The 27,974-nt window shown below is 26.2% G+C and overlaps 1 protein-coding gene across 1 annotated transcript in view; it reads left to right on the plus strand.

The window, feature by feature from the left end:
* Positions 1-139: 139 nt before the first annotated feature.
* Positions 140-27,974, plus strand: part of LOC107442746 (RYamide receptor-like) — a 134,141-nt gene continuing 106,306 nt past the window's right edge. Inside the window, exon 1 of the mRNA XM_021146868.4 lies at positions 140-1,630. Coding sequence (XP_021002527.2) covers positions 1,257-1,630 — 374 coding nt within the window. The 5' untranslated portion in view covers positions 140-1,256. The remainder of the gene's footprint in view (positions 1,631-27,974) is intronic.

Here is a 27,974-nt window from a genome sequence, read left to right on the forward strand (position 1 = left end):
TTCTGAATTTCTTAGAGTTTATATGAAAATATTGAATGTCAAATCGGAAGCGTTTTAACCAGTAGGAAGAGGGAAGAGTGGGTAATATGCGCATGCGCGGATAATCCGTTGAGGGAATTTCATCTTAGTCTTTCAGGTTATTCGGCATTCTGTTCGTTAAACTTCGGAAAGTGCGACAGTATATTGCGATCCGTAAGTTTCGGCTTTTATTAAGTGTTTCTAAGAATTTCGGTTTTATTTATAAAGGAGAATATTGAAGAGATTAGTAAAAGGAATTTATAGTATAAGATAAATTTGTTTTGTTATATCACCTACATAAAAATATATATTTTTTTAAAACGTTTGCATACCATTTCTTAATTATTTTCCTTATTTTTTAAATTTTTCTTTTCTTTTCTTCTAAATTATTATTATTTTCTTTTCCTCGTTTATCTAAAAAAATTATAATACACAAAAGCTTTTAAATGTTAAACAAAATGTAGAAAAAAACTTTGTTTGCAATAAATTCTATATTTTACTGCAGCAAAAAAATGGAAAGTCAGTTATAATTTATTTATTAAATGTATAGGAGCATTAAAAAAATTAAATTTTCAAATTATTTAAAATTGGCGGTAGTTAAAATATGTCCATTTAAAATATTTCCTAAATAAAAAAGTTTACCCTTGCTATTTTTAAAAATGATTTTTTTTTCAATTCAAATTTTTCAATTCAATATTAACGAATTATGAAGAATTAAAACAGAAAAGTGTATATGTTGCACGTTCCACTTAATCTTTAACAATTGCCGAAACAGATTCGATTACTTCATGTTATAACTCTTGAATTTTGTTTCATAAAACCAATGGTAAAGAACTTATTTATACTTTTATTCATTTTAAAGCAATATTTATGAAGCAATATTACTTACAAAAATGTATGAATAAAATTTTATTTTGAGAACTAAATCAGAATAATTTGTAGTTAGATGAACTTAGAATGTTTTGATATCAAGATTTTATTCTAAATTATAATGACATTACTGCAATGACGTTTTAACATATATGAGCTTAAAATATTCGGTAATTGTGAATTATAGAAAGTTTTTTTTTAAAATTATATGATTAAAGCAGAGTAAGAGGACCTAGAAATGGAACTTTTTTGCAAAATTTAAAAAAAAATTTAGATGAAAGCTTTGATATTGATTGCAGTGAAGTAAGGACTTCTATCTAACTTTTAATCCTTTGCTAAAAAGAACTTTTGAGAAAAATATATAGAAAATGGATTATCAACAGAACATTTCGAACTATAGTGGTGAAGACATAGGACGGGCAACTGAAGCTCTAGGACCAGAAGTTCAAATATTTCTAATCACATTATACTCATTTACCGCATTGTTTGCGCTTGGCGGTAATGCAACAGTTATTGCTGTCTTATTACTGGGCAAAAGATCTTCACGGGAACTGAGAATTTTTCTTGTCAATTTGGCGGTGTCTGATATCTGCATGGCACTTTTTTCGATTCCATTTACATATACAGATTTCATGTTGGGACGATGGATTTTTCATCCGATTTTCTGCCCATTCGTTCAGTTCATGCAACATGTGTCAGTTATAGCAAGCGTGTACACCCTTACTGCTATTGGATTAGACAGGTAAGTTCTTTTTCCTCAAATAATATTTTTTTTCTTTCTATTAGATTTATAAGCGACAAAGCTTTTTGTTTGTTGGTAAATTCGCAAAGTTATAATTCGTATTGAATAACACTGGGAGAAAAGACTTTTAAGCAAATAACGATAGGTATTGCGAACTATACATTGGTATATTCAATTGAAACTGAAATAAACAAATTTATTAATTTACATACTTAAATATGCTCAATTATTTTAACATCGTATTTTGGAAACCAATAAAAACTATAATTGCTGCACGAAAAAGAAAAGGATGGTTAAAACTAAGAGAATATGGGAACGCCAAAAAACTGGGTTACCTTTACCGAAGAGATTAGGTAAATATTTTCGCAAAATTAACAATAAAATATGGTTTTATAATATTTTACAAAATTTGGTAGATGTAAAATCTGGTAATTTTATTATGATACCTTAGAGCTTGGCATAAAAATCATTTTTTTGTGTAAAATTTACTTTTTAGTTTTATATTTTGTACTAAATGTGTGGTAATCTGAGATATAATCTTGTAAACTAGAATTTTCGGTAAATAGTTACCATATGAACCGAAAAATGACCACCATGAGCCGAAGACCGACTTAAATACCGTATATTTTGGATTTTATTACAATAAGTACGCATTTTTTTATCACAACTGTTATTACTATACAGTGCGGTAATTTTAGCAGAAGGTTTTTCTCTGTGTGGGACACTATGGTACAGATTCATGCTAAAGCGTATAATATCGGATTTATTGAATTCAGTAAATAATCCTAACTTGAATGCAATTTTTAAATATGAACGCAATAAAAAATGTTTTTAAGTCACTTTGAAATGTATTTTTGAATGTTTTTTTTTACTTTGATTCATTAAATAAACTAAAATATAAGAAGTTGTTAGTAGATGCCACCCACACATGCTGTTTTTACTAGACAATATAAAGTTAGAATAATTAATTTAGGATGTATCTATATACTTATTCTTTATATAAAATAATTTCACGTAATTAGTTATAATTACATAAAATTTGTTTGTAAAAGAAACATGTGTGTATCACAGAGACGAATTTGAACTTGGTTTAACAGAACTGAAGCTCATAGAAATTATATATAATATTATTTATTAATACAGTTTACACACAACTAAAAACTAAAATACACCCATCCTTATAACATAAATGAAAACATAAATGCATAATATAGCAGCGAACTTTTGCTTCAGTAAATGCATAGCAGTAGCCGTCATTACTACAAATTCTTCATAACTTGTATTCAAATGTAAGCAATCTACAGATGCTGTCCAAAGATTGCCAACATTTTTGCTTTCGGAAGAAAAAAATAACTAGTGCATCGTGTGGATGCTCATGAACTGCTGTAAACTATTCCCATTATGGGAGTTTTAGATTTATTTACACTCCTTAAATTTTATATAAAAATTCAATTTGATCTTTTTTTGAAAAAAAAGTTTTCCATTCCGAAAATTTTTTTGCGTGAAAATAAAAAAAAAAGTGTTTTTCACACAAACTGTTCGGGAAAGCTCAAATTGGTCTTAACTTCCAAAAGTAAATGATTCTTCGTGAAATTTGGAGACACCACATTTTTATAGAGCTTTTTTTAATGCTATTCCAAATAATAAAAAAGTGATTCTGCTTGACAAGAAAATCTATGCAAGTATCATTATTTTTTTGTAAAAGTTTAATTAAAAATAGTTATATAGTTATATAATAGTATAATAGTTATATAATAATAGTATAATAGTTATATAATAGTTATATAATATATTAATAGTTATATAATAGTTATATGTCATTACTTTTATAGTAGTATAAATATAGCTTGCTTTAATATTTATAAATTACTGCTAAAAATTAAAGAATCTAGTGATGCAAAAATAAAAAATAAATAAATCTATGGAAAGTGATTTATATAAGTAAGATGCTTGGAAAAGTGGAAAGTTTAAGCATAAATAGATCCAAACATGTAACATTTCGTATTAAATATATTCAAATTTTATAATTTACTAACCACCTGTGACGTAACGACCAGCTGGTACACCTTTTTGTAGAATTTCAAACAGTTCAAAATAAATCTTGCAGTCAAAAATCAAGACAAAACTAAACTAGAATAATTTCATGTTGCTCAAATAAGAGCATATTTAAATTTTGTCTAAATTTTTAACGCATAAATGTTCGTATGGTAATGTGGTGAATTTTAAATGCTTAGTACAACATATGTTAGCTAACATTTAAAGCAAAAATATGATGCCGGTCTTTATGGTGGCTTTGACGGATAATAAATTTAAATTTGCAACTTCGCCGAAATCAAACTGTGCACTTCTTTGCATTTAATTATGTGTGCCAAGGCATTTCATTTGTATTCGAATTTTTGCCAAACTGAAACGAACTTAAACTGTCAAAAATGTCTTTATCTTAATGGAATGCATATATCTAAATCAGTAAACAACGCATTTTAAATAAAAAATAGACTTTAAAAAAAGTAATTTGTGACAGTGTTTATGAACTAAAAGACAGCACCAAGTAAATGAGTATTTACGTTTAAAAGTTAAAATCAGCTTTTACATTGATTTGATATGATTAATTATTAATTAAAATGGAATTTAAGCTTCTACTTTATTATTTTTTTTTTAAATTTTGTGATCCAAGAGTTGAGACTAAACTCATCTATGTCTCAACTGCGCGTTTTCAAATATATAATTCATGTACGTTAGGGAAGTTTACCGACTGTTGGCGCACAACTTTTCCTCTTCTCTTATAACCATTAACCTCCTATAATTGTTATGAGGATCAGGTGTTGGCGATTATTTTTTCGAGTTGCTACCATCACAAACATTAACACCTATGACTAATGAGTAAAAATTTGCAATGCATTTTAAAAATATGTATCACAATATTTTCCCGATTAATCTAATGTCCACATTGGTGTCAATAAGTTTGTTACCTACACAAAATTAAGCAACATTCACAATAATATCGTCTTCAATAATTATCGCGGTGTATAATATTTACGATATTGTCATTTTCGATGCACCTATGGAAATAATAAATAGCTGGTGCTCTGTGTAAATTAAAACCTGACTTTGTTCCATTTATTGGTGAATTTGGCTTTTTAGAAAAAATAACAGATAAGTAATGATTTCTTTTATAAGGTTTATAAAATTTTCCGTAAAAGAATGAATATAAAGTTTAAGAACTTAAATTCGATAAGTAAAGTATCTGTGAAAAATTAACTATAATTATTAATAGTTGGTATTTAAATGTTTTATTATTAGAATTTGGCAAATTTAAAATAAATTAAATTGAATAAGAATAAACATATTTATGTTTTAGATATTCAAACAAACATTAAAGCAGGAAAAAGTATTAAATGCAATGAGATAAAAGTTATGTGTGTTTGTAAGACAGCACTTCTTCATATTTATGTTTAACATTACCACTGACGTTGAAATATAATATTTCCTCAATTTTTGATAACTTATACTAGCCTACTTATTTGTTTCTGTCACGCTTTACGTTTGCAGTTTAACTATGAGTTTAGTTAGCTGTGAGGATATATAATTTTTTTCTCTCCAGCGGCTGCATTAGCTTCTATTTTTAACTTCTATAAATCGATAAAATAAAAATTCTTTTAGGATATTCTAAAATATTCATAATCTATCCATCTATATATATATATATATATATATATATATATATATATATATATATATATATATATATATATATATATATATATATATATATATATATATATATGGGTCATTCTCACAAAAAGGTGATTTTTTAAGTCCCTGAGTAATAAATATTAGGAAATACAGCAGATTTCTTAATATTTTTCTTTATCATTTTTCGTGAAGTTCTTCACTAACAAATCATATGCATTTCCGCTAAATGTATTTAATATTTCATTCTTATTTTTTAATAAACATGACTTCAAAATCCCCTCCGTGGACGTCCCTACGTCTGTGGCACAAAATAATTTTTAATGCCTGTTAAACAATTTAAATGTTATTTTAATGACTTTTGTAGTTTTACCTAGTTAAATGTTTATAGTAACTTTTCATTTAATATTTTTAAAAAAAAAATTATTTTTGTAAAATAAATGACTCGTAAACTTTGTCCATCAAAAATGATGTCTCCCTCCGTGGACAATTAATATAGTTCTGTAAATATGCAATAAAGGGCAGCATATGCGAAATCCCTATAAGACAGCTGCTGGAAGGGGTAACCATTCCATTTTCTAATGTTAAATATCAGTTGTTTTTGTTCTCTTTGGTGTCAGTTTTGGATTCTTGTGTTCAACTGGGGTTTGGTAAAGTTCTCACCGTATACTCCGTGGACATCATAAAGAAGGAAAGAGAAAATTATTTTATTTTTGATAGATGAATTTCAGATTGCAAAAAAAGTATATTAAACAAAAAGAACTGCCCCATTTTTCTAACTTTAAAATTAAAAATCAGAAAAATTCAAGAACTAGTTTTTGTCTCTTCCGTGGACGTCCCCTCCGTGGACATAACAAGTCCATGGAGGAGAAGACACAGTCAATGTAAGAGACAATGTGTTAGATAACCATAATACAATTTTAATAATTAAAAAACTATTTTCTTTTAATTGATATTTTTTAAAATGGAACAAATGTGTTAATTGTTTGTTTCTATTTTTAAAGAAAATCAATTAAGTTTAACTTTTTCTTTTCGGAGAAGTAAATATTGGCAATTTTTCTAAATAATTTCTGTGATGTTTAACATTTTTGTTTCTTCAAATTTTAGGAAAAAAATTGCAAAACCAAAATTTAAGAAAAGAAAGTAATCAAATGTTCAAATGCAAAAGAGAAGGGAACAAAAAAAACTTAGTGTGAGACAAGCTAGACAGAAATTAAAAGAAAACCGTATATTGTTTGAAGAAAGTAAAAAAAAAGAAAGAAAAAAAAGAGCAAGAAACTTTAAAATTTGTATCAGAAAAAGATTTAACAGAAAAATCGTGATTAAATGTACTTAAATTTCTAGGAATTGATAGAGCTAGACGTTTGTGCCCAGGGAAAAAAGAAACAATAACAAGAAGAAAAAAGAAAAAACAAAAACTTTATTTGGATGACAGTATGTTTAGCTTGCATAAAATGGTCACAAAAGAGTACCCTCAACACTCAACTTTCATGTGGAGTCTGAATTTTTACTTCAATAGTCTTTACATTTTAATTTATTAATATTCAGTAAGAGTTACTTAAGAAATTGTAGACCTAGGTTAAAAATGGATGTTTCCTTTCATAGCAGCATGATTAATCGAAAGTAGCTCTATCTCTAATAATGAAATATTTTATTATTTACTTATTAATGTTAAACTCATATCAGTTGTGCCCAATAATTAATGAATTAGTCTTCATTGACATTTTATATTTTATAACATAAAATGTCTCCTCCGTTGACTATTACATCTCCTCCGTGGACATGGCAGAATTTAAAATATTTTAAATCTTGTGAAAAATAAAATAGAAAACTTGACCATTATTATAAGGACATATAACAAAAATAAATAAAGGCATTTATGTAATTTTTATCACTTTTTTTAATTGCTTTAATTTAAGAATTTTTTTTAGTCTATTTATACCTTTTCAGTGAGAATGACCCATATATATATATATATATAGATAGATAGATATGAATATATAGATAGATAGAATATTTTCATTTACTTTGAAACATTTAATATGTAAATATAAAAGTTTTAAATATTTCTATATCATTTTGCTAAAATAAACTTTTAAAGTAAATTACTTTAACTCCATAAATTTACTTTTTTCTTACTAGAAGTAATCAATATTTCCTAAATAGTGAGAATAATGGAAAAAAATTTCTGAAAGAATTTCAATTTACTTATTTATTTTGAATATACTAAAAAATGCGCGGTATTTTGCGTTTTATTGAATAAATACTAGAAAGCGAACGAAATATTTTTTTTTCAAAACCTCGTGTAAATTTTAAATTAATCAGTCTAATCCTACGTTGAAGTTAAATTCTAAAAGTAGACTTATTTGTTCATGAAATAATTTAATACCAAAATTAAATATAACACTAATAATTTTTTAAATATATTTATTATTTTATGCACAAAAATAGGCAGGTTAAAATTCAAATAAAAAACTATTCAATTTTGGAATTATTTCTCCATGAAGTCAACAAAAAAACTCGAAAGAGGATTTTATAAAATTATTTTTTGAGGAAGAAGGTAGTTTTAAAAGCAAAAGTTTCAAGAAACTGCATATTTTAATTTCATCTACTTTAATTTACTTTTTAAATTTCTTTAACAAGGAAAAGTGGAAGCAAGGATTTTTTTTATGAATTGAAAAGTGACATTTTAATTACTTTATTTAACTCAGATATGTCATTTACTTCTACCTATTTTAATTTGCAATAGTTAATTAAAGGAAAATTAGCTGAAAACTATCAAGAGATTAATACAAGTAAAGCAAAACAGTATAATTCTATCAGCAATTTTAAATTCTTAATGGCAATTTTTCAGTTATACAAATCTGTAGTTTACTTAAATTCGATTATTTATTGTAAAGCATTTTAAAATAGAACTTAATATTTATCGGTCGTATATGTCTATTGTAATTAATTCACTAATAAACTTAAGTTTCATATTTCATCTTTTTGCCTTTTTCTAGTTTCTTTTGCGTTATCGTAAATTTCAACATTTTAATAATTCTTGATTTTCGTTGCTGTTTTGTATAATTTCACTATTATGCAATTTATGATTAAGTAAATTTGTGGTAAGTATTTCTAAAAGATACTTTATTTTATGTACCGAACTGTGTATTAATTATAAGAAATACGATTTAGTTTTAAAAATATTTCATTTATAAGTTCTCCTATACATATAATGTAATGTATACAAAAATAATGCATAAATGGTATTGAAATTTTCAACTAAAGGTTCACTAAGAGATAGACATTTTTTACATCTATATCAGTAGCTCAATACCTAAATTTTCACAATTTTATTGAAATATTTTCTATATTTTCCTGAGGGAAAAAGTACTGCCAAAACTACAAGTATATTGTAAAATGTACCGTTTTTCTGACTCTATATGAACACCAAAAAGCTCGAAAATTTTTAAAGAAGCGCTTGGGTTGTGATTCTGGTAAAAACAACTACAAATTATGGTTTTATAATATCTGATAAACATCTGATAAATGTGGTAAGCTTTGGTAATTATATCAGGATATCTAAGAGCATGGTATTCAGTTTAACGTTTGTTACTAAACATGTGGTAATAAGAAATCCAATTTAGAAAACTACGATTACTGATAAACCGGTACCCTTTGAACAACGAAATTATCATATGAATGGTTTAAATACGATATGTTGTGGTTTTATAAACCAGAATGCAATAACCGTACAGGTACGGCAAATTAATAGAATTTTTTCTCCGTGCTATAGTAATTGTGAATCTGATTATAAGTGTATATATTTTTATTTAAATTATACAATGCAGAAAATAATTCGAAAATTGTATGTTGGGTTGAGTTTTTTAGTCCTAGATAGTTTCTTTCAAGTTTTCGTTAATTTTCTGATAGAGTTTAAAAATTACTCAAACTGAACGAGATAAACAAAATTTTTAATCAATGCAAATTGTCATGTACATTGTAAAAATTTCCGGTTCAATTTAACATAAAATGTATCATAGGGTGCATCATCCGTTAAAACCATTTTTACCGTAAAATATAATATTTTAATTTTTACAGAAATAATTGATCTAATTACAGTGATTCCACGATTTTACAGTAATTATTGCTGTAAAATTTACAGCATATCAAATTAACTGCTATATATTACACCAGATTTACTTAAGTATGTATGAAAATAAATTTACAGAATATATATATATATATATATATATATATATATATATATATATATATATATATATATATATATATATATATATATATATATATATATATATATATATATATATATATATATATATATATATATATATATATATATATATATATATATATATATATATATATATATAGTGATTCTAGATAGTTTCATCTCTAATAATGGCCGTTAATTACTTATTGGCCCTAATTTTTGCAAAACTTACTTTTTAGCAATATATTGAAGCATCTGCACATATTTGTTCAAAGAACTTTTTACAGTACATCGATTTCTATTTTTCAGTTAAAAATGTAGTACCTCTTTTAAAATTTTTTTTTAATATTTTCTTCTGGATTTGAATTTTTAATTTATAAGAAAATTGAAAGTCGCATATATTCGAAATTTAGAAAAAAAAATCTCGCACACACCTATCAAGTTTATTCATAAAAAAATTACAACATTGTTCATAAGTTTAGAAAAAGAAAAAAAATCTCTTGCATAGCGAAAATAAGATAACAAAGATACATAGATATTCCATGATGGAATATGGAAAGCAAAAGTAGAAAAGCTATATAGAAGCAAAAATATCAAATAATGAAAAGAGGATCGAACATTTTGAATTTATATAAAAATATCGAAATTCTGGAAAAAGAATAAAAGAGTAAATAAGAAGAATTTTACACAAAAAAAAGTTTTAAAAAGTTAGGTACAGCACACGAACTTTTTCAAAAGTAAATAAAAACGTATATTTGTGTAGATTTTTACGAAAATGGATGGAGAAAATGAGACACTGATCACGAACAAGGAACGTGATTAAACTTAGAAAAGAAATTCATAATAGAAATAGCAACTACTGAATTTAGAATGAAAAGTATTCTTGCGTAATTTTACCTTCTCATATATTTCTCATTTTTTTCTAAGTTAAAAGTTATTCGAGGTGATTAAAGTTCGCATAGGCAGTATGAATTTAACAGCTACAAGGAGACAATACTTCAATGGCCTTTCCTTGCTCAAATTTTGAATAGTTTATTGAAGCCTGGAATTTTATCACTGTAATTAATAAAAATAAAAATAAATTGATTAATAAGTAAATAAAAATATTTAAACTTAGTATCAAAACCTATTTCTTGATAGAAGATAAAACGTTTAGAGTCTGTTCTGGATTGTATTCGGCAAGTGTCGATCTTGTTACAGCTTGAATTTTATTAATATCATGGATAATAAGTAAAATTTGTCAATGGCTTCAAATTTTGTATAGTTTATTGGTGCTCAGACTTTCCTCACTGTAATGAATATAAATAGAAATAAAATGAGTAATAATTAAACGAAACATTAAAGCTTGACATCAAAACAGGTTTCCTGCTTACAGATATAAAGAATTTAGAAGGAGCAAAAATATAAAATGTTCATTGTTTGCTCTGGATTATATTTCGCAAAAGTCGATCTTGTTACAGTTTTAAATTTTAATAATATGGTAGATATTAAATAGAATTTGTATGAAGAGAACAGAAAATTAAAACCTGACGTTTTGAAATTATTTCTGGCTTACAAATGACGGTGTGAAATTAATAGCAACAACTTGGTAGGCTGATGATAGTTTGTTCTAGCTAATATTTCATATAATTTCGTAATTTTATTGCTAAAATCCCATTATAAGTTCAGACATGTTTTATTGCTGCTTGTGATTTTATTTATATGATAGATTTTAAGAATAGCTTGAGGAGAACTGAAATGTAACAAAACTTGACACTCTAAAACGATTTCTTGGTTACACACGACGCCATATTGACAACAGAATGACCAAAAGACCATAGTGTTTGGTCTGGAAAGAATTTTGCATAGTTCGCTTAGCGGTGTTATGTTGCTGCTTGAAATTGTTTAATATCATGAACTCACAAAAAAACTTCGTTTGAGGAGAAGAAGAAATCTTTAAAACATGACATCCTAATACGAATTCTTGCTTACAGACGAATGATCTTGATGTCAACGCAATGATAAGTTGCCCTTAGTTTGATTTGTCTGGAAAATTGCTTGTGTTGGAAAAATTCTTATTGGAAGTTTTGTTGGAAGGCTGACCGGCCTGTGTGGCGGTCAGGGAATTGGCCTTGCATCAGAAAGTTTCTTGGTGCGGATCCCTGTCAAGGCATGGATGTTTCTTCATTCTCTGTACTATCTGTCCTTAGTGTGGGAGCAACGTTGGCCAACCTAATATGGTGCCCCTGGGAAAGTAGCCAAAAATTTTGCCCTTCAGATGCCTGTATGATGTAGGACACTCCCTAGGCGGGCATTGGAAAAAAAATTGTTGGAAGTCCAGGTGAAATTTTATTACTGAGATGGATAATAAATAGGATTCATTTGTGGAAAACAGAGGAACAACAGAATGCGGTTTCTTAAAACAATTTATTACGTACAGAGACTATAAATTTAATTTTAACAACAGAGCAATCTACCCAGGTTGTGCTTTGTTTTTGTATATCTCGCTTCAGTATGTTGCCGCTTGAAGTTTTATTATTCCGGTGAATACCTTTGAGAAATTAGAACAGTAAAAAAAGAACATTAAAAATTTATATTATAATAAATAATTATTGATTATAGACTTCTTAAAATTGGCATCAAAAACATGGTAGCATGGCCATTATTTGCTATTATCCAATTTATAAATAGAATTACAGTGAAATATATAAAATAAGAAAACACTGCAATAATAATTATCAAATCAAAGTGTCTCACTTACCTTTTTTCCCGGCATCCACTTTGATAAATCAATTTATTCTCATATATAATATTCAGAAATAATGATTTTCAAAGATTTAATTTTATTGTGAAATATTCTAATATGCATTTTTCACATGGTATCAATGATTCTTTAACTTCCTTACAATTAAATTTCCGAACTGTATAAAAGTGTAATTTTCTTCTATGTAAAAGATTATGAAGCTTAAAAAAGAAATTCGTTTTTAAACTGTTTTTGAAAACGCATTTTGCTGCGAGCAATTCTCTAAAGTTCTATTGTTTGAAAAAAGTCGTTCGAAAGTGTTATGTCTTTATCTTAATTACTTTGTTTAAATTCGTCCTTTGTGTTGACTTCAGTTTTGTTTTGTTTTCTTTATTTTTCTTTTGTTAAGTTACTAAATATAAAATAATACCTTCGTTTCTTTTTAAATTTAGTTTTTCGCTTTCAACATATTTTGGTTTTTTAAAAACGCCTAAGTACAGGTGTTTTTAAAATGATTTTTAAAGATGAAAACTACATAATTTGAATCAGTAAGACAGGATTTTTTTGTCAGAAAAAAAATAACTTTTTTTCTCTTACAAGAACTTGCATTGTTTGAAACATTTAAAATGAAATCACTCTTTTGCTCAATTAAACTAACTAAACGGTATTCTAATGAATCATTGTCAAGCTATAAAATAAAGCATTTCCTACACTTCATGATAAAAATAAATATATTCGCAAAAACATGCATTATTGATATTTATTTTAATTTACTATGAGGATTAAATTTTTTCTTTTTAACTACATAAATTGAGTAAATCATGTTTGTCACTACTTTAAAACATGTTATAAAAAGTAGCTTTAAACAAGTTCTAAAACTACAAATTATTAGAATTAATATGTAGTTAATATCCCTGGAAAAACATTGTTACTGACATGTTACTTAATTTCTGTTTAGACACTATAAATCGTTTTTACACTGAGAAAAGGAAGTAAGCTCAAAATTAACTGGATGTGGTAAACTTTACGCAAAGAAAAAGCACGATAATTTTAAATTCGTCCTTTGTGTTGACTTTATTTTTAATTTTTTTATAGTTTTTCTTTCTTTATTTTTCTTTTGTTAAAATTCTAAATCTCAATTAATATCTTTGTTCCCTCTTAAATTGCTTAGTTTCTCTATTTTAGTATATTTTCTTACTTTTAAAAATGTCTTAGCTCAGGAGTTTTTAAAACGATTTTCAAAGATGAAAATTACATTATTTGGAACAGTAAGTTAAGCATTTCATATTCCTAAAAACTACCTTATGGATATTTATCCAAATTTATAATGAAAATTAAATAATTCTTTTTGACTATCTAAACTGAGTAAATCATGCTTGCCACTTGCTTCTATACATTTTGTAAAAGGAGCCTTTAACTACTTTTAAATTCCTGAAATTATTCACTATTTTTGGAAAGATATTAGTTATTATATTAACACTATAAATCGTTTTCAGGTTAAGAAAAAAACCTAGAGCCAAAACTAACAGAATATGGTAAAATTTGCTGCTTTTCTGGCTCAATGGGAACACCAAAATGCACAGTAATTTTTATCAAATTGCTTTGGTAAAGATCTTCGATGAAATTAACAAGAAATATGGTTTTACTAACAAAACTGTTTTGAAGTAAATATGGTAAAGCGTGTAAATTTTATCATGACCTTAGAGTATGGCAGGAAAACCATTCATCTATTTGCTTTCCAGAGCTTTTCATTTCATTTATTTTCTTTTCAGAACTTTTCATTTCATTTATTTTCTTTTCAGAATTTTTGATTTCCTTTATTTTCTTTTCAGAACTTTTCATTTCATTTATTTTCTTTTCAGAACTTTTCATTTCATTTATTTTCTTTTCAGAACTTTTCATTTAATTTATTTTATTTTCAGAACTTTTCATTTCATTTATTTTCTTTTCAGAACTTTTCATTTCATTTATTTTCTTTTCAGAACTTTTCATTTGCTATTTACTTGAATATGGGGTGATAAGAACTATAATTTTGAAAACTACGATTTTCGGCTGACCGATACAATACGAACGAAACAAATTACGAAATAAATGGTTGAAATCTCGTATATCATGGTTTTATTTTTTTAGAAGTGGTAATGCTACATAGTCCCGTAATTTTAAAAGAACAATCAGAACAAAAACAACCATTATTAATTTTAACAACCAAAATATAACAACAACAAAAATATTGAAATTAATGTGATATATTGAAACCAACTTGATCATACCGTGTAATTTTACGGCCCATAAAATTGCGCCGACAACAATGAAAAACTGCGTTAAACCATTAAGTTTTTCTTGCATTCAGAGACTCGGCCGGAAATTGATTATGCATTTTTGTTACATAATAGTTTCAAATTTTTTCTGCTTTTAAGACTATTTTATTATATTGCTGATAATCAACTAGTATTTTTATTCTTTTGTGATACTAATATGTTTGATTTGCCAACTAATTTTGATTCGAATATTAGTGCATATATCATACTAAACTAATGATTTTTATATTGTATCATAAAAATACATTTAATGGCTCTCTTATATGTTTCTTAATTTACTAAAATTATAAATTTTAGTGACACTGTATGCAAAAAATGGTGGTGGTTCCATTACACCAAGTATTGTAATGGAACATTCTTCGTGTAGGGAAACATCACTGTTGTGTGAAGTAATTGCCACCATTTTTGATGTTAAGATACACGAAAAAATTTTCAGATTATAAATTTTTTTTTCATATCATTGCTTGTGCATTTTCATTTTTTTCAGAACACAACGTTTTATCCACAATACTATCCAAAATTTTTCATAGCATTATGTTTCTGTTTCGCATCTTAAAGAAATAGTTAACTGAAAATGTATCACAATGATTAGTTATAAGTATCTCTTCGTAATTTTTCCTCTCAAAACACAATAATTTTCGTAAACTCTAGAGATTATTAAAATTTCTCAAGCAGTTGCACAATTACAAAAGGGAAATAACCTTGCATGAATATTTTAAATCTGTTCCACTAGTTTACATACTAACGATTTATAATATATACTAAGTTCTTCAAGTTACCGTTTTCAATTTTAAATAACCCAAAGACATCATAATAACATAAACTTTCAACTAGTACTTGATTAAATTCGAACGACATGTTTCTAAGAATATTCTCTACAACACTAGAGTTTTCCAACTAATTTAAAATAGTTTCAAAAGTTATATAATATGACCGAAAGTTCTATAATGCCTTACAAAGTTTAATAAATTTTAAAAAGAGAATGATAACTAGCAATGATAAGAGGAATTGCATACAAATATATTATGATTAGGTTTTTCTTTGTATCATTTCAATAGAATATTCTTAAGATTTATGTGTGGACAGGTATATTAACTATTGCTCAAAATCCGCTTATATTTATGAAAATATCCAAGTCACATTTTCATTGGTTTATTAATTATATATAAATTTTTATAAAAATAATGATAACTTAAAAAATAATAAAGATAACTTAAAAAATAATGATAACTTAAAAAAATAATAATGATAAACTTAAAAAAATAATAATAATCATAATCATAATTATAATCATAGTAATTATAATCATGAAAAAGAATAAAAACAATAATGATAATAACTATATTAAATAATAATGATAACTTAAAATAGCGCACAGTGGTAATATCACCTATTGTATATGATTACACTCTCAGAAATAAAACTCTCACTTTTGACTATTCAGCAATCCTTGAGTTGTGTTTTCGTTATCTTAAGAACCATTTCGTCACAAAATCACGTGATTTTTGACAAACGCGAACTTTCAAATGTATGACGAAACCTTTTCCTCAACTTGAAATTTCATCGTAGTAGCATTGTAGGTAATTGTTAACTAGAATGACGAAACTAGAATGAAGACTAGATGATCTAAAATAAAGTAACGAAATAAGCTAACCAGCTTGTATGGTGATTAAAACTTTAGACCAGAAAGATCCCGAGTTTGAAGCCCTTCGGACATGGGTGTATTTTATCTCTTTCTTATATCTACTCTTGTGTTGTTTGGGTGACACTGATCCACCTACGTGTTGCCCACTATAGAGTAATAGTTAAATAGTCTATAGAGTGACTAAATAGGCACTCTATAGACTAAAGAGTGACTAGCTCTAATAAGACTATAGAGTGAAAAGTTAGTACATTAGGCGCTACGAGACTGTTTCTCTTTTCGAAAAAAAATCGTATAACGTAATATTTTTTTGAATTTTGACAAAATTCGTTGCCTTAAAAAAGTAACGATACTGGTCGAAGTTTCATGATATTTGAGTATCATTTTTAATACGTATGTCTTGTAAACTGTATTAATTTATCTTTTAACAACATAATATCGATATATGAAATCTGTTTGACAATGTTTGTTCGAGCAATCTAATTTGATTGACTTAAATACACTTACAATACCACTTTAATATAAATATTAACAATTGAAGAGTTTAGTGTAAGAAGGTTCTAAGTAAAAATTTTGAAGAAAAATAAGATTTCTGGGAAATGATGTTGTCTTTTCAAGTATACAAGATTTCTTTGTTTTTCTCATTAGATCTTGCTTCTTTCAAATGCAGATGGCTCTAAGTGACAGTTTTCAATATTAAAGAAAATTTCGATGTAATATACAATAGGAAATAAATTGCGCAACATTTGTGAAGAAAAGAATGCGAACCATTTGAGTCATTGCCCTGCACTGGACTCGGTACACTTCATTGTTAAAATTTCTATTATGAAGTAATGGTAAAATAACTGGCAGCTGTCTGTCCATCCGATTAACCGTAAAAATTACAGTAAAGACCATTTTTTTATCTTTATGGTTTTGAAAACATTTACAAAAAGTACAGTTATGAAACCATGAATACAAAACTATGCAGTTTTTTAACCATTTACAACTTGCATTTTTCATAAAAGTAAAAAAATAATTAATTATTTAACTAGACGTAGGAGTTCGGCATTCCGTGGGGTAATAGGCATTGGAGAGTGAAGGATACTGAAAATTCTTTATGTGTTGAAGGGAATGGAGAAAATATTGTGGTGTCAACCCTAGGACTCGAACTCCAGTTCTGTGGGTCATGAGATTGACAGATAAGCCCGCTCGGCTATGATATGTACTCAGTTGAAAAAAACTAAGTAGCTTCATTAGGTGGTTCTAGTTGGTGAGATAACATTCTGGTTGTTTAACCGTATTAGGTGAAAGCAGTTAATAAACAGTTTTTCTCAAACTTAACAGTTTGATTACCATTTTATTTATGTTTATTTGACTGTTTTGATTAAATATGGTAAAATAACTATTCACTAAATTGTTATTTAACCATTTTTTCCGAGAAATTTCTAACAGTGTTGTGGTAAAAATACTAGGGAGTTTGGCACAGGATGAACGATTTATAGACTTACTGTAGTTTCAGTTTTGTTACTGTTATCTCTGTTTCTTGTTCTAATTTTATTGTTTGTTTTTATGTCTGCGGTTGTCTTTTAATCTGTAATTGGAAATTTAAAAAAAAACAATGGAAAATAATCTTGGAAAACCTCCATTTCTTGATTAAAATAAAACACCAAAAACCATGAGGCAAGTGGTTTAAGTTAGTGTCGATATTTTATTAATTTTACAGATCCAAATGTGATTGGTTATCACCAGTTAAATATTATTAAGTATTTGCTTGTAATTTCTTATTTCCTTTTTATTATTGTTCAAAATTAATTGTTTAAAAAAAGTATATTTTATTGATATTGTGTTAAGCGCAAAATATGACCTTAATATGCAGCATTTTATTAATTTTTAGTTACCATTTTGCAATTCATGGAAGTTAGAAAAATTTTGTTTACATTTTGATAGTTAGAGTATGTAATTGATAAAAAATAGCTAATTCATATTCTATATCAAAGATAAGAACTAACCTTTTTTACGTTATTTCAAAATATACTGTATTCTGAGGAGGTTTTTTAAGAAATGAGTTCTTTAATAAAAAATAAATGGTAATTGAAAACTGCTATTTGATTTAAATTTTATTTTAATGGAATTGGCAACTAAAACTGTGGAACCAAATGTATATTCATACTGTGGAAAATTGTATTGTTCGATCAAATAATTTTAATTTTGACGAGATAGCAAGCAGAGCCCCCTAGTAGCGTAAGAGGTGCCTTCTACACGAAGAAAACAATTCTAGTAAAATTACTAGAATTGTTTTCTTCGATTGTTCTATTACCATACTTAACAGTAATGGCATTTCTGGTAAAAAAAAGAAACATAATTCTGATTAATAAAACTGAAATATACGGCATTTAAACTAATCAATTAATAACTTTTCTTTTCCTATGATTCTTATTACCCTTAATAAGTGAAAAGAACGAAACTGAAAAGTAAATGTAATCGAATAAATGGTTCCTCTGCCACGCTCTAAGGTATAATGATAAAATTACCAAGTTTGACCATATTTACCGAATTATGTCACATCTTATAAAACCACATTTTATTGTTGATTTTACCGAAAAAATTAACAAATCACTTCGGTAAAAATACCGAACTTTTTGGTTATCCCATAAAACCCTAAACACGATAAATTAGGCCATATTCAACCATGTTTTTTTTTTATCGGTGTTGTATAAACATATAACACTAATGTTACTTCTAGCTCATTTGTCCTAATTCATTTTTAGAATTCTTTTGAAAACTGAATTTTATAAAAAAAATGACTTTCTCGGCTTTTATACTTTATGTACATAAGCTTGTAAATCTGAAACTTAAATTATTGCTCTTTGATTAAAAAAAATTAACATGCTTAGAAAATTAAATGAAATAAAAAAAAATATACTGACTATTTTTCCATTTTTATCCCAAGTCAGATTTCGAAGTCTATTGAATTGCTTCGTATTTCCGAAAATGAATGCATCTCTGAATTCGTTATTATTTTTTTTAACTTTCATTAAAAAACTTCATTATATTTTAAGAATTTTTTTCCAATATATTTTGAAATACGGAAGGAGTTTTAAATTTCTAACACTTTAAGGCATGAAACTTATTTTATAAATATAAAATGCATTTTAAAAATTGTTTTTCATGAGCTTTTGGATTTTCCAGGATATATTGAACTAAATATCTGCAATTCAATTTTGTTGAAACAATCTGGGTATGCCTTTCATTAATAAGCTTGGGTTATATCATATATTTTATGGTCTTTCTTTAATCAATGCCATTTTTCTTTCTCTTTTTTTTTTTGTAAAATGCAGACAATGGATTTATCTTCGTTCTGCTTTTTGTATAAAAAAAGGGAAAGTTAAATTGAAGCAATTTGCTTACATTTCTACAAATATCTCATATTTGAATCCAGTAATGTCTTTTTATAAAAAAAGCATTCCCATTTTACTTATGTACTATAAGATTAATTACATTGACTTACTGCATATGGAGGAAAAAATTTAAGTATGACAAACTTTAACTATAAATTTAAGTATGATGACCTTGGAAAAGAAACTGCGCATAGTCAATAAACGTGAATTAATTATTTTAAATTTACTCTAAGCCGATAATTAAGACGTGTTTGAATCACAAAATTTTGATTTTTTAATTTATTATTTAAAAAGCAAAGCGATTCTCTCTTTGAAAAATGGTGATAAAAATATGTTTATTTTGAGAAAGTGAGTTTTAGCGAGTGACTTCGTAACTTAAAATATCATCTGCACTACTTATTAGCATATTTCAGGTTACCCTCTCGAGCCGTTAGGATGCAATCATAGAATGTGAAGATCCCTTCATTGGATCAAAAGTTATTCAGTGTGGTCTATTTTTTTTCTTTTTCGCCCTATATACATTGTAATATTTTACTAGCTTGTTATAAAAAAAAAATCACATTTTTCTAATTCAGATTAATGTGTTATTTTATAAATTATTAAAAACAGTTTGTTTTAAAATTCGATAATTTTTACATTATTTAAATTCTAACATCACAAAACAATATGAGGACAAATTAAAGTCTAGAAACGTTCATAAAAAACAAGCAGGTTATACAAAGAAACATACAAACATTAAGGCATTATATTTTTGGCATAAATAAATTAAAATTAAAAACAATAGTTTTACCAAAATTGTTTAAATAATTTTGAGAAACATAATTTTAATATTTTACTAAAATGCAACATCCCGAAAAATTCTAAAGAATTTTAAACATTTTTAACTAAGTTTCTAATGTAAAACATAAAGACCCTTAAAAAAATTTTAAATTATATTTATTCAAACACTTCAGAAATAAATTTTCTGAAAATTTTATATGAAATATAATTAGCTTGATTACTTGAGCAAACATATTAATTGCATTATAAAATAAATGAATTTTGCAGGTTAATAGTTTAAAATAAATACTCATTTCAAAACTGAAAGAAAAAACATTGTTTTAGAGTAAACTAACGTTATTAAATTTTTGTCTTCATTAATAGTTTTTCTCACTTTGAGATGAGATATTGCTCAGATTGTTCCCTAAAGAAAAGTAAGATATTTTCATCAGTTTTGATTTAAAATGTTGTTTTTATAAACAGAATCATGAATATTCATTATAGTTTCTTTACTTTCAAAGAAAATAAACTATAACGTTCGGAAAATGAACGTCAAGGTAATAAAATTAACGAGACGCTAAACTAATTAAATAAAAATTATTTTCCCTTAAGACTTTTAAATGTAATTGTGATGAAAACTGTCTGCACATTTAGACTTCACTTTTTTAATTTGTTTTTTTAATCGTAAAATTAATTTGTCAAATTTTCATTTATTCATACCTTTAATTTTTTAAAGTGTAATTTAAAGAAATTTCATGATACATTTTTAGTGTTTTATTATCAAAAATCTTGAACACTTTATTATTTAATTTCTTCGAAATAGTATGAAAAGTTTAATGAAATGGTCTTATACTTAAAGAAATGTGACTACGCTTTACTGTGATTGTGTTAAAAATTTATGCTACAGAAACTAAATATGCTCTTTTAAAAACGAAACTACGCACTAAGAAATTCGAGATCAAATTATTAGAAAAAGTACCAGCACTAAGGTGCCAGTACTATTTCTTAAGGAATAAATAATCTGATGTACCATAATTTTTCAGTAATAAGTAGCATAAAATCACTCTCATCAAAAAATATTATTGTAAAAACAACAGTATACTATTTATGGTAAAAAGGGATTGAAACTACAGCTAAGTTACTGTGAAAACGCACTACCAAATTACGGTAAGAAGGGATTTTACTGTATATTAAAATTGTGTAAGAATGAAAATTTTCAAATTCATTAAATAAGGACAGAAATTGTATTAGTATGAATGATTATAATACTAATTTTGAATGTCGTGAAAATTTATTATTGTTTAACAGGTAAAAATTTTTTCAATGGACATTTAAAGTACATTTTTCCAACAGTTTAGTATACAACGTTTTTTAAAAGTATAACTTGAAGACTGGTATAGAAAATAAATGAGGGAATATAAATTTGTATATAATTATTTCAATTCGACAGTTTCCTTCATATTTTTTACGATAATTTTTTTATGTTTTCATTTTCTAATAAAACAAATGAAAATTTTTAACAAAATAATTAATACTTTTTTAAACAATTTGTAATGAATGAAAAGTTTTTTAAAATATATTTGAAAAAATGAAATTCTTTACAAAAAAGGGGATTCACTATTTTTAATTTCATATATTTATATAAAATTAGGAAGCTTCGTATTAATTAAAACAAAGAAAAGTATGAAAAATGAAAAGAATTTTGAAACTATTCCTTAATTTAGAAAGGAAAACAGTAACTTTGATATTGATTCATAAAAAGAGGCATCTTTTTAAATAATAGAAAAGAAACACAAGCCTTTTCCAAAAAAAAGAAGAAAACCAACAAAAAAATTGAAAGTAAATAAAAAATTTAAAACAATGCATATTATTTGGTAATGAAAGAAGGTGTTTGATAAAAAGGCTGATTGTTTATTTAAAAATGGCTTAAATTTATCTTCATTGATTGTTTATATGCTCAGAAGTAAAATAATTTAGTTTTGTGCAAAAGAAAGACTTAATCCCAAGAATAGATTTTATTGTTTCAAAATACTCACCCATTTTGACCTAGCATGACATGTACGTCACGCTATTTGTGAGAATTCTGTGAGAATTCTTCTGATCTTAAAAAGAACAGTCTTTACACCAAGCAAATGTTTCTCATTCTTTTCAAAATCCAAGTAGTAGCTAACACAAGAAAATATTAATTTAGTCAAAAGAATAACCGCTTTTTAATAAGGTAGGTTTTATATAATATATATATATATATATATATATATATATATCCGCTGAAACTGCTACAGCACTGGCTCCTTGGTAATTCCCCCTGACGAAGTTGCCATGCATGTCAGGGCTTCAAATTAAATTTCTTCCTAATATTTTTCCTTTTTGATAGTTAGGTTGCTTTTTCCTGTAATATTTTTCAGAAGGTGATATTTAGTATGTTTTTTCGCTTGAATGGTTTTAGATTTTCTCCAGCTGTTTTGATCCTTTTTGTTTTCTTATGAGGTAATTACGTATTTCATTTAATCTTAACATTTTTTTCTTAAAATATTCTTAAATTGTGACATTAGTAGCTTGGCGCTGGCACAACTTGGAATTTCATACACACTTCTTGACAATTTCAAAGGGACAGTTACATTTTTCAGAATAATTAGTAAAAGGCATTGATTTAAAAAATGAAACTAGGTGCATATTTAGTGGAGACAATATTTTTTTTTATCATAATGCAAAATAGTATAAATATTGCCACATTGAAAAATTAGAGAATGAAATGTAAAAAATATGTCAATTAAGATGATTTACCAACAGCCACCTGCGTGCATTGTACATTTTTTAGACTTTCCGTTGCTTATCTAAAATTTTACTTACAATTCTAAATTTATTACGAAAGTTCAAGACATATTTTTTAAAACATTGTTTAAGTTATAATTAATAATATTAGTTTTTAAATAATAATAACGTAAGTTTTTAAATAATAAGTCAATAATAAGGAGAAATTAATTTTTGTAATTAATTTCCATCCCCCTGAATTAATGTTTCATTGAAATGCTGATTAAGAACTACTCGATTTTTTTATCGATTGTAGCGTAACATGTAACAGATATCTGCTTTACTGTACCTATAGGCACGAGTTGATGAAATCTTGCCTACTACTTTAGACACGATTTTATGCTGTTGCTATTCGATTCTTTAACACTTTGATGAAATATCTAGCTCTTAATAAGCAACTAATATTCATAAGATTAATTATACTTTGCTTCAATATTCATAAGTATATGTACACCCATAATGAAAATAATAATTTAACATTAGTATATTATTCAAATATTTAAATTACAGTCTGGTATTCTTACTCATTCTATGTTTTGAAATTTACATTGAGTTCAAACATATAACAAAACATATTTTTAAAAAAAATAAATAAATAAAAACCTCATGCGAAGTTATCGTCATTTTTATTTACCACAGTATTTGTGTTTTTAAATTATTCAGTGGAGTAATTTTAATCGTTATCGATTATAACGTCACACTGCTAGAGATATCTACTTTACCTTTAAGCACGAGTTGCTGAATTCCTGCCTGCTACTTTAGACACGACATTATGCTGCATCTATTCGATTCTTCAATGCTATGATGAAATATCTAGTTCTCAATAAGCAACTAATATTTACAAGATTAATTACATTTTACTTCAATATTCAGAAGTATAAGCAAAATTTGTCAACTACATCTAACTTCATTACATTTCCTTCATAGGTGCTTTTTTCCATAAATTTATATATTCTATAATTCTTTTAATAAAACCTTCAAAATACCCAAAAAATGAAAAAGAGCACTTTATAAGTCTTTTATATTGCTTATAAATCTTGCATATCTTTATGAATCATATTTTAATTTGTTCAGACAATTTCTATTAACATTTGAATCTTATTATAATTTTTTTTTATATTGCTCAATTTTTTTCAAAAAGTATCAAATGATATGATTAAAAGATAATTTGATCATATTTTATTGCTTCTCAAATAGTATTATGAAAAGTAAAAAAATATGACGTAAAAAATATAAAATAAATTTTTCTTTACTAAAACATGCTTTGACGGAAGGACAGTTGAGAATATATTAAATAAAAATTGTTAGCTACATTTACTTCTAATTGCTAAATTACTAATGTAAAATACAAAAATTATTTTGATAGGTAATATATTTAAACTTTTCAATTAAACCCAGTGTTTTTCCCTTACATCCTCTGTGTTAAAGTGAAAACTCGAACTTTTGTAACTAAAGACAGTTTTGCCCTAAGGCACTGAAACAATTTTTTTTTTAAATGAAAAAGCTTTTTGAAAGTTTTACTTTAATCGAATGTCAATAGTAACGGGATAACATGATCTCGCTATATTTTTTAAACATTATTTTAATAGAAAACTCGTTTATTTATTTATTTTTCTATTTTACTAGTCATTCTTTTTAGAGTAATTTTTAACAAAGAAAATATCTAAAGAAGTATCACATTTCCTTATACTAATTCACTTTTGACTGTTTAAATTTTATTTCCGACTGGAATAAACAAATTTGATTGTTGTGTTTTCTTATTCCTACTTGAAAGAATAAGATGCTTGCAGGGCATCATTTTCTAAAACTCAAACCTTAAAATAAACGTTAATTAACTGTAGAATATGAAGTTGTTAACATATTTTTTTAACTGTTTATTGAGTTATTTTCGTGGAAATGTAAACAATTTTAATTTGACAAGATAATAAGATATTTTTGTCCTTAATAACTTTAAAAGGCTTAAGAGTATCAGATTTGAAGCATCATTCATTCTTTAACTTGTTTGTTGCCTGCTTGTAGTACATCTACGATGAAAATAAGAATTCATCATTAGTGTATTTTTAAAATATTTAAATTGTAGACTTGTACTTTTTTCTAATTCCACTTTTTAAAATTTGCATTTCGTTCAAACTCGTAACAAAACATGACTTAAAATTTACCTTCTGCGATCGTTTTTTATTTTTTTTAATTATTTGGTGTTGCCATTTTGTTTTGGATAAATACTTAATGCATACATAAACCCAATAACCGTAGCCAAAAAACTAGCTCCATTTTTAAACAACCAGGAGAGATGGATAAAATAAAAATAATTCCGGAAAAATTACTGTAGTGTATGGCAATAGCATTTCTGGTTATATTTACATATAAAAACACAATAATAGAATTAGAAAAAAAAATAAAGCAAAAAAAATCTAATAGAATATTTAATGGTTCACTTCGGGATACATATTGTTACCTAGTGATATTTCGAAATAAGGAATAATTATCCTAAGATAAAAAATATTCTTTGAAATGTATCTATATCACCAAAAATTAAAAATACAATTGAATATGAGTTTGAGATAAAAAAGGAAAAAACAGACCGCAAACGTACCGATATGGAATAAAAAATAAAAATACCTTCAAAATAGATACATTAATCTAACAGTTAACAAAAATTAGCCAAGAAAAAAAAATAAAAATGTGCTTATAGCTTACACAGAATAAATTTTTTGCTAAAAATATATTTGGTAAAAATATAAAGTTAATTAAATTACCAAATTTTATCACTTTTTACAATATTATTTTTTATTGTTAATTTTATCAAAATCATTGTCAAACTGACCTTCAGTAAAGATTACCAAGCTTTTTGTCTTCTCAAGCAGATAAAAATACGGAAAATTTTAATATATTCAAGTAGTTTTCATCATACTTTATTTCACGGCTTATAATTAATAAAAATCTTTCTTCTAATCAGTGTTTCACATAATAATATGCCATTATTGAGAACTTAATGATAAGCCATAAATTTTAATTATGACAAATCTTAACCATTTTGAGCATAACAAATCTTACACATTCAAGAAATTCCTATGAAATTTCTGACACCAAATTCCCCTCGAAAAAAAAAATTAAAAAAATTAAGAAAAAAGACCTTTTAAAATCCTAAGCTACGATTTTATTCAAAAATGAAAGAAATTAGAAACGTTTTCAACCCTAATGTCATTCAAATTTGGTGCTACTTCACTTTCCGATTATCGTATTTCTTAAATCTCGTGACTTTCAGAACATAAATTTTCTTATATTCCATGGAAGCTCTTCCGCACTCGTGTTTCATTTCAGCTCATTTTGATTTCTTTTGCACCGATTTGATTCCGACTGCGAGGTACACGTTTCTGAAAAATATGCGATCCGATTCTTCATCAATTATTTTCTGCTCTGCTTTTAGCTGTATGACGAAATTTCGCAGGTGGTAGTAATCTCGCTTGTCAAAGAAGTTAACAAGGTTTTACTCCTGATGATGTATTATTTACTCCTGATGATGTATTATTTACTCCTGATGATCCGGAGTATACATTCATTCATATTCCTTTCACGTTGCATTCCCTAATTAATTAAGTTATTCGCTAATTGATATGTCGTATTAAGCATCATACTTTCTTCGAAATTAAAAACTTTAAGCAAGACATGATATCATTTTACTTAGTTTGATAAAATTTTCTGTTGGAACATTTCTTAAAAAACGAATTCGGTAAGTGTAAAGTACTTGTTTGCCAAACAGGTTTACAAGGTTTGAATCCTGGTAATGGTAGAGTACTTATTCATTCATGCTTCGTTCACTTTATGTTGCACATAATAATCAATTGTGTTAAGCAGATTTCCAGAGTTTAATTCTTAGCGTTGATTAAGTACATATTCATTCCTACTCATGTTATATTTCCTAATCAATTACGTTAATTTGTCAAAGTGTCCACTTGAGAGATTTATCTAGAAATAGTTTCAAAAGCGAATAAAAATTGGAGCCAAAGGTGCCAAATAAATTTTAAACTTGCACATTTTTTCTAAAAAAAGATGTTTGCCCTGGGGTGGCTACAAGTTATACCCTTTCAATGAAGTTTTTATTTAGTTTCCAGTAGACCACTGCTTGAAAGTTACCAAAACTTGGTGATTATTCCATCACAGATCCTGATACGGAAATCTCCTAATAAAATTTAAATGAACTATTTTACAATTTAAGAAAACTATCTTACAGCATAGTCTTACCTAGAAATCAGCCAAAATTGATAAATCAAATTAAGATTTGGGTCATATTCATTAATTTAAGAGGAATATTTTGTGTTTGATAACTTAGCTTCTGTTTTAGATAATAACTTAATTATACAATTTTCCCCGATAAATTTCATCATTTAGAATATATTGATATAAAAATAAAATATTTTTTAAGAAAATGAAAAGACGTTATTCAATCTTTCTTTCATTCGATAAAGAAAATCCGAAATTAAATTTGCTATTATTCCAAACGTACTACAACCTCAATTTGATTTTCTTTTTTGAGATCTGTTTATAAATAAAGAAACAGCTTAGATCTCATCGAGATGATTTTTACAATTTTCGGAAACGTATCACGTATATCACGTAGCTTTCAGCTCTCGTATATGAGAAAGTTCATTCAGTTGCTAGGCATACTTGCTACTTTAAAAAAAAAGGTGAAATAGATTACATTAATCAAGAACACAAGAAAAGTTTTTTTTTGAGAAGAGTCTCCAAAGTAACGATGACAATACGGGAAAAAATAAAACTGTCAACTTACCGGAATCTTTTGTA

The sequence above is a fragment of the Parasteatoda tepidariorum genome, chromosome 10, assembly GCF_982258835.1.
Source record: "Parasteatoda tepidariorum strain Cologne lab strain chromosome 10, Ptep-v5.0, whole genome shotgun sequence".
Classification (NCBI taxonomy): domain Eukaryota; kingdom Metazoa; phylum Arthropoda; class Arachnida; order Araneae; family Theridiidae; genus Parasteatoda; species Parasteatoda tepidariorum.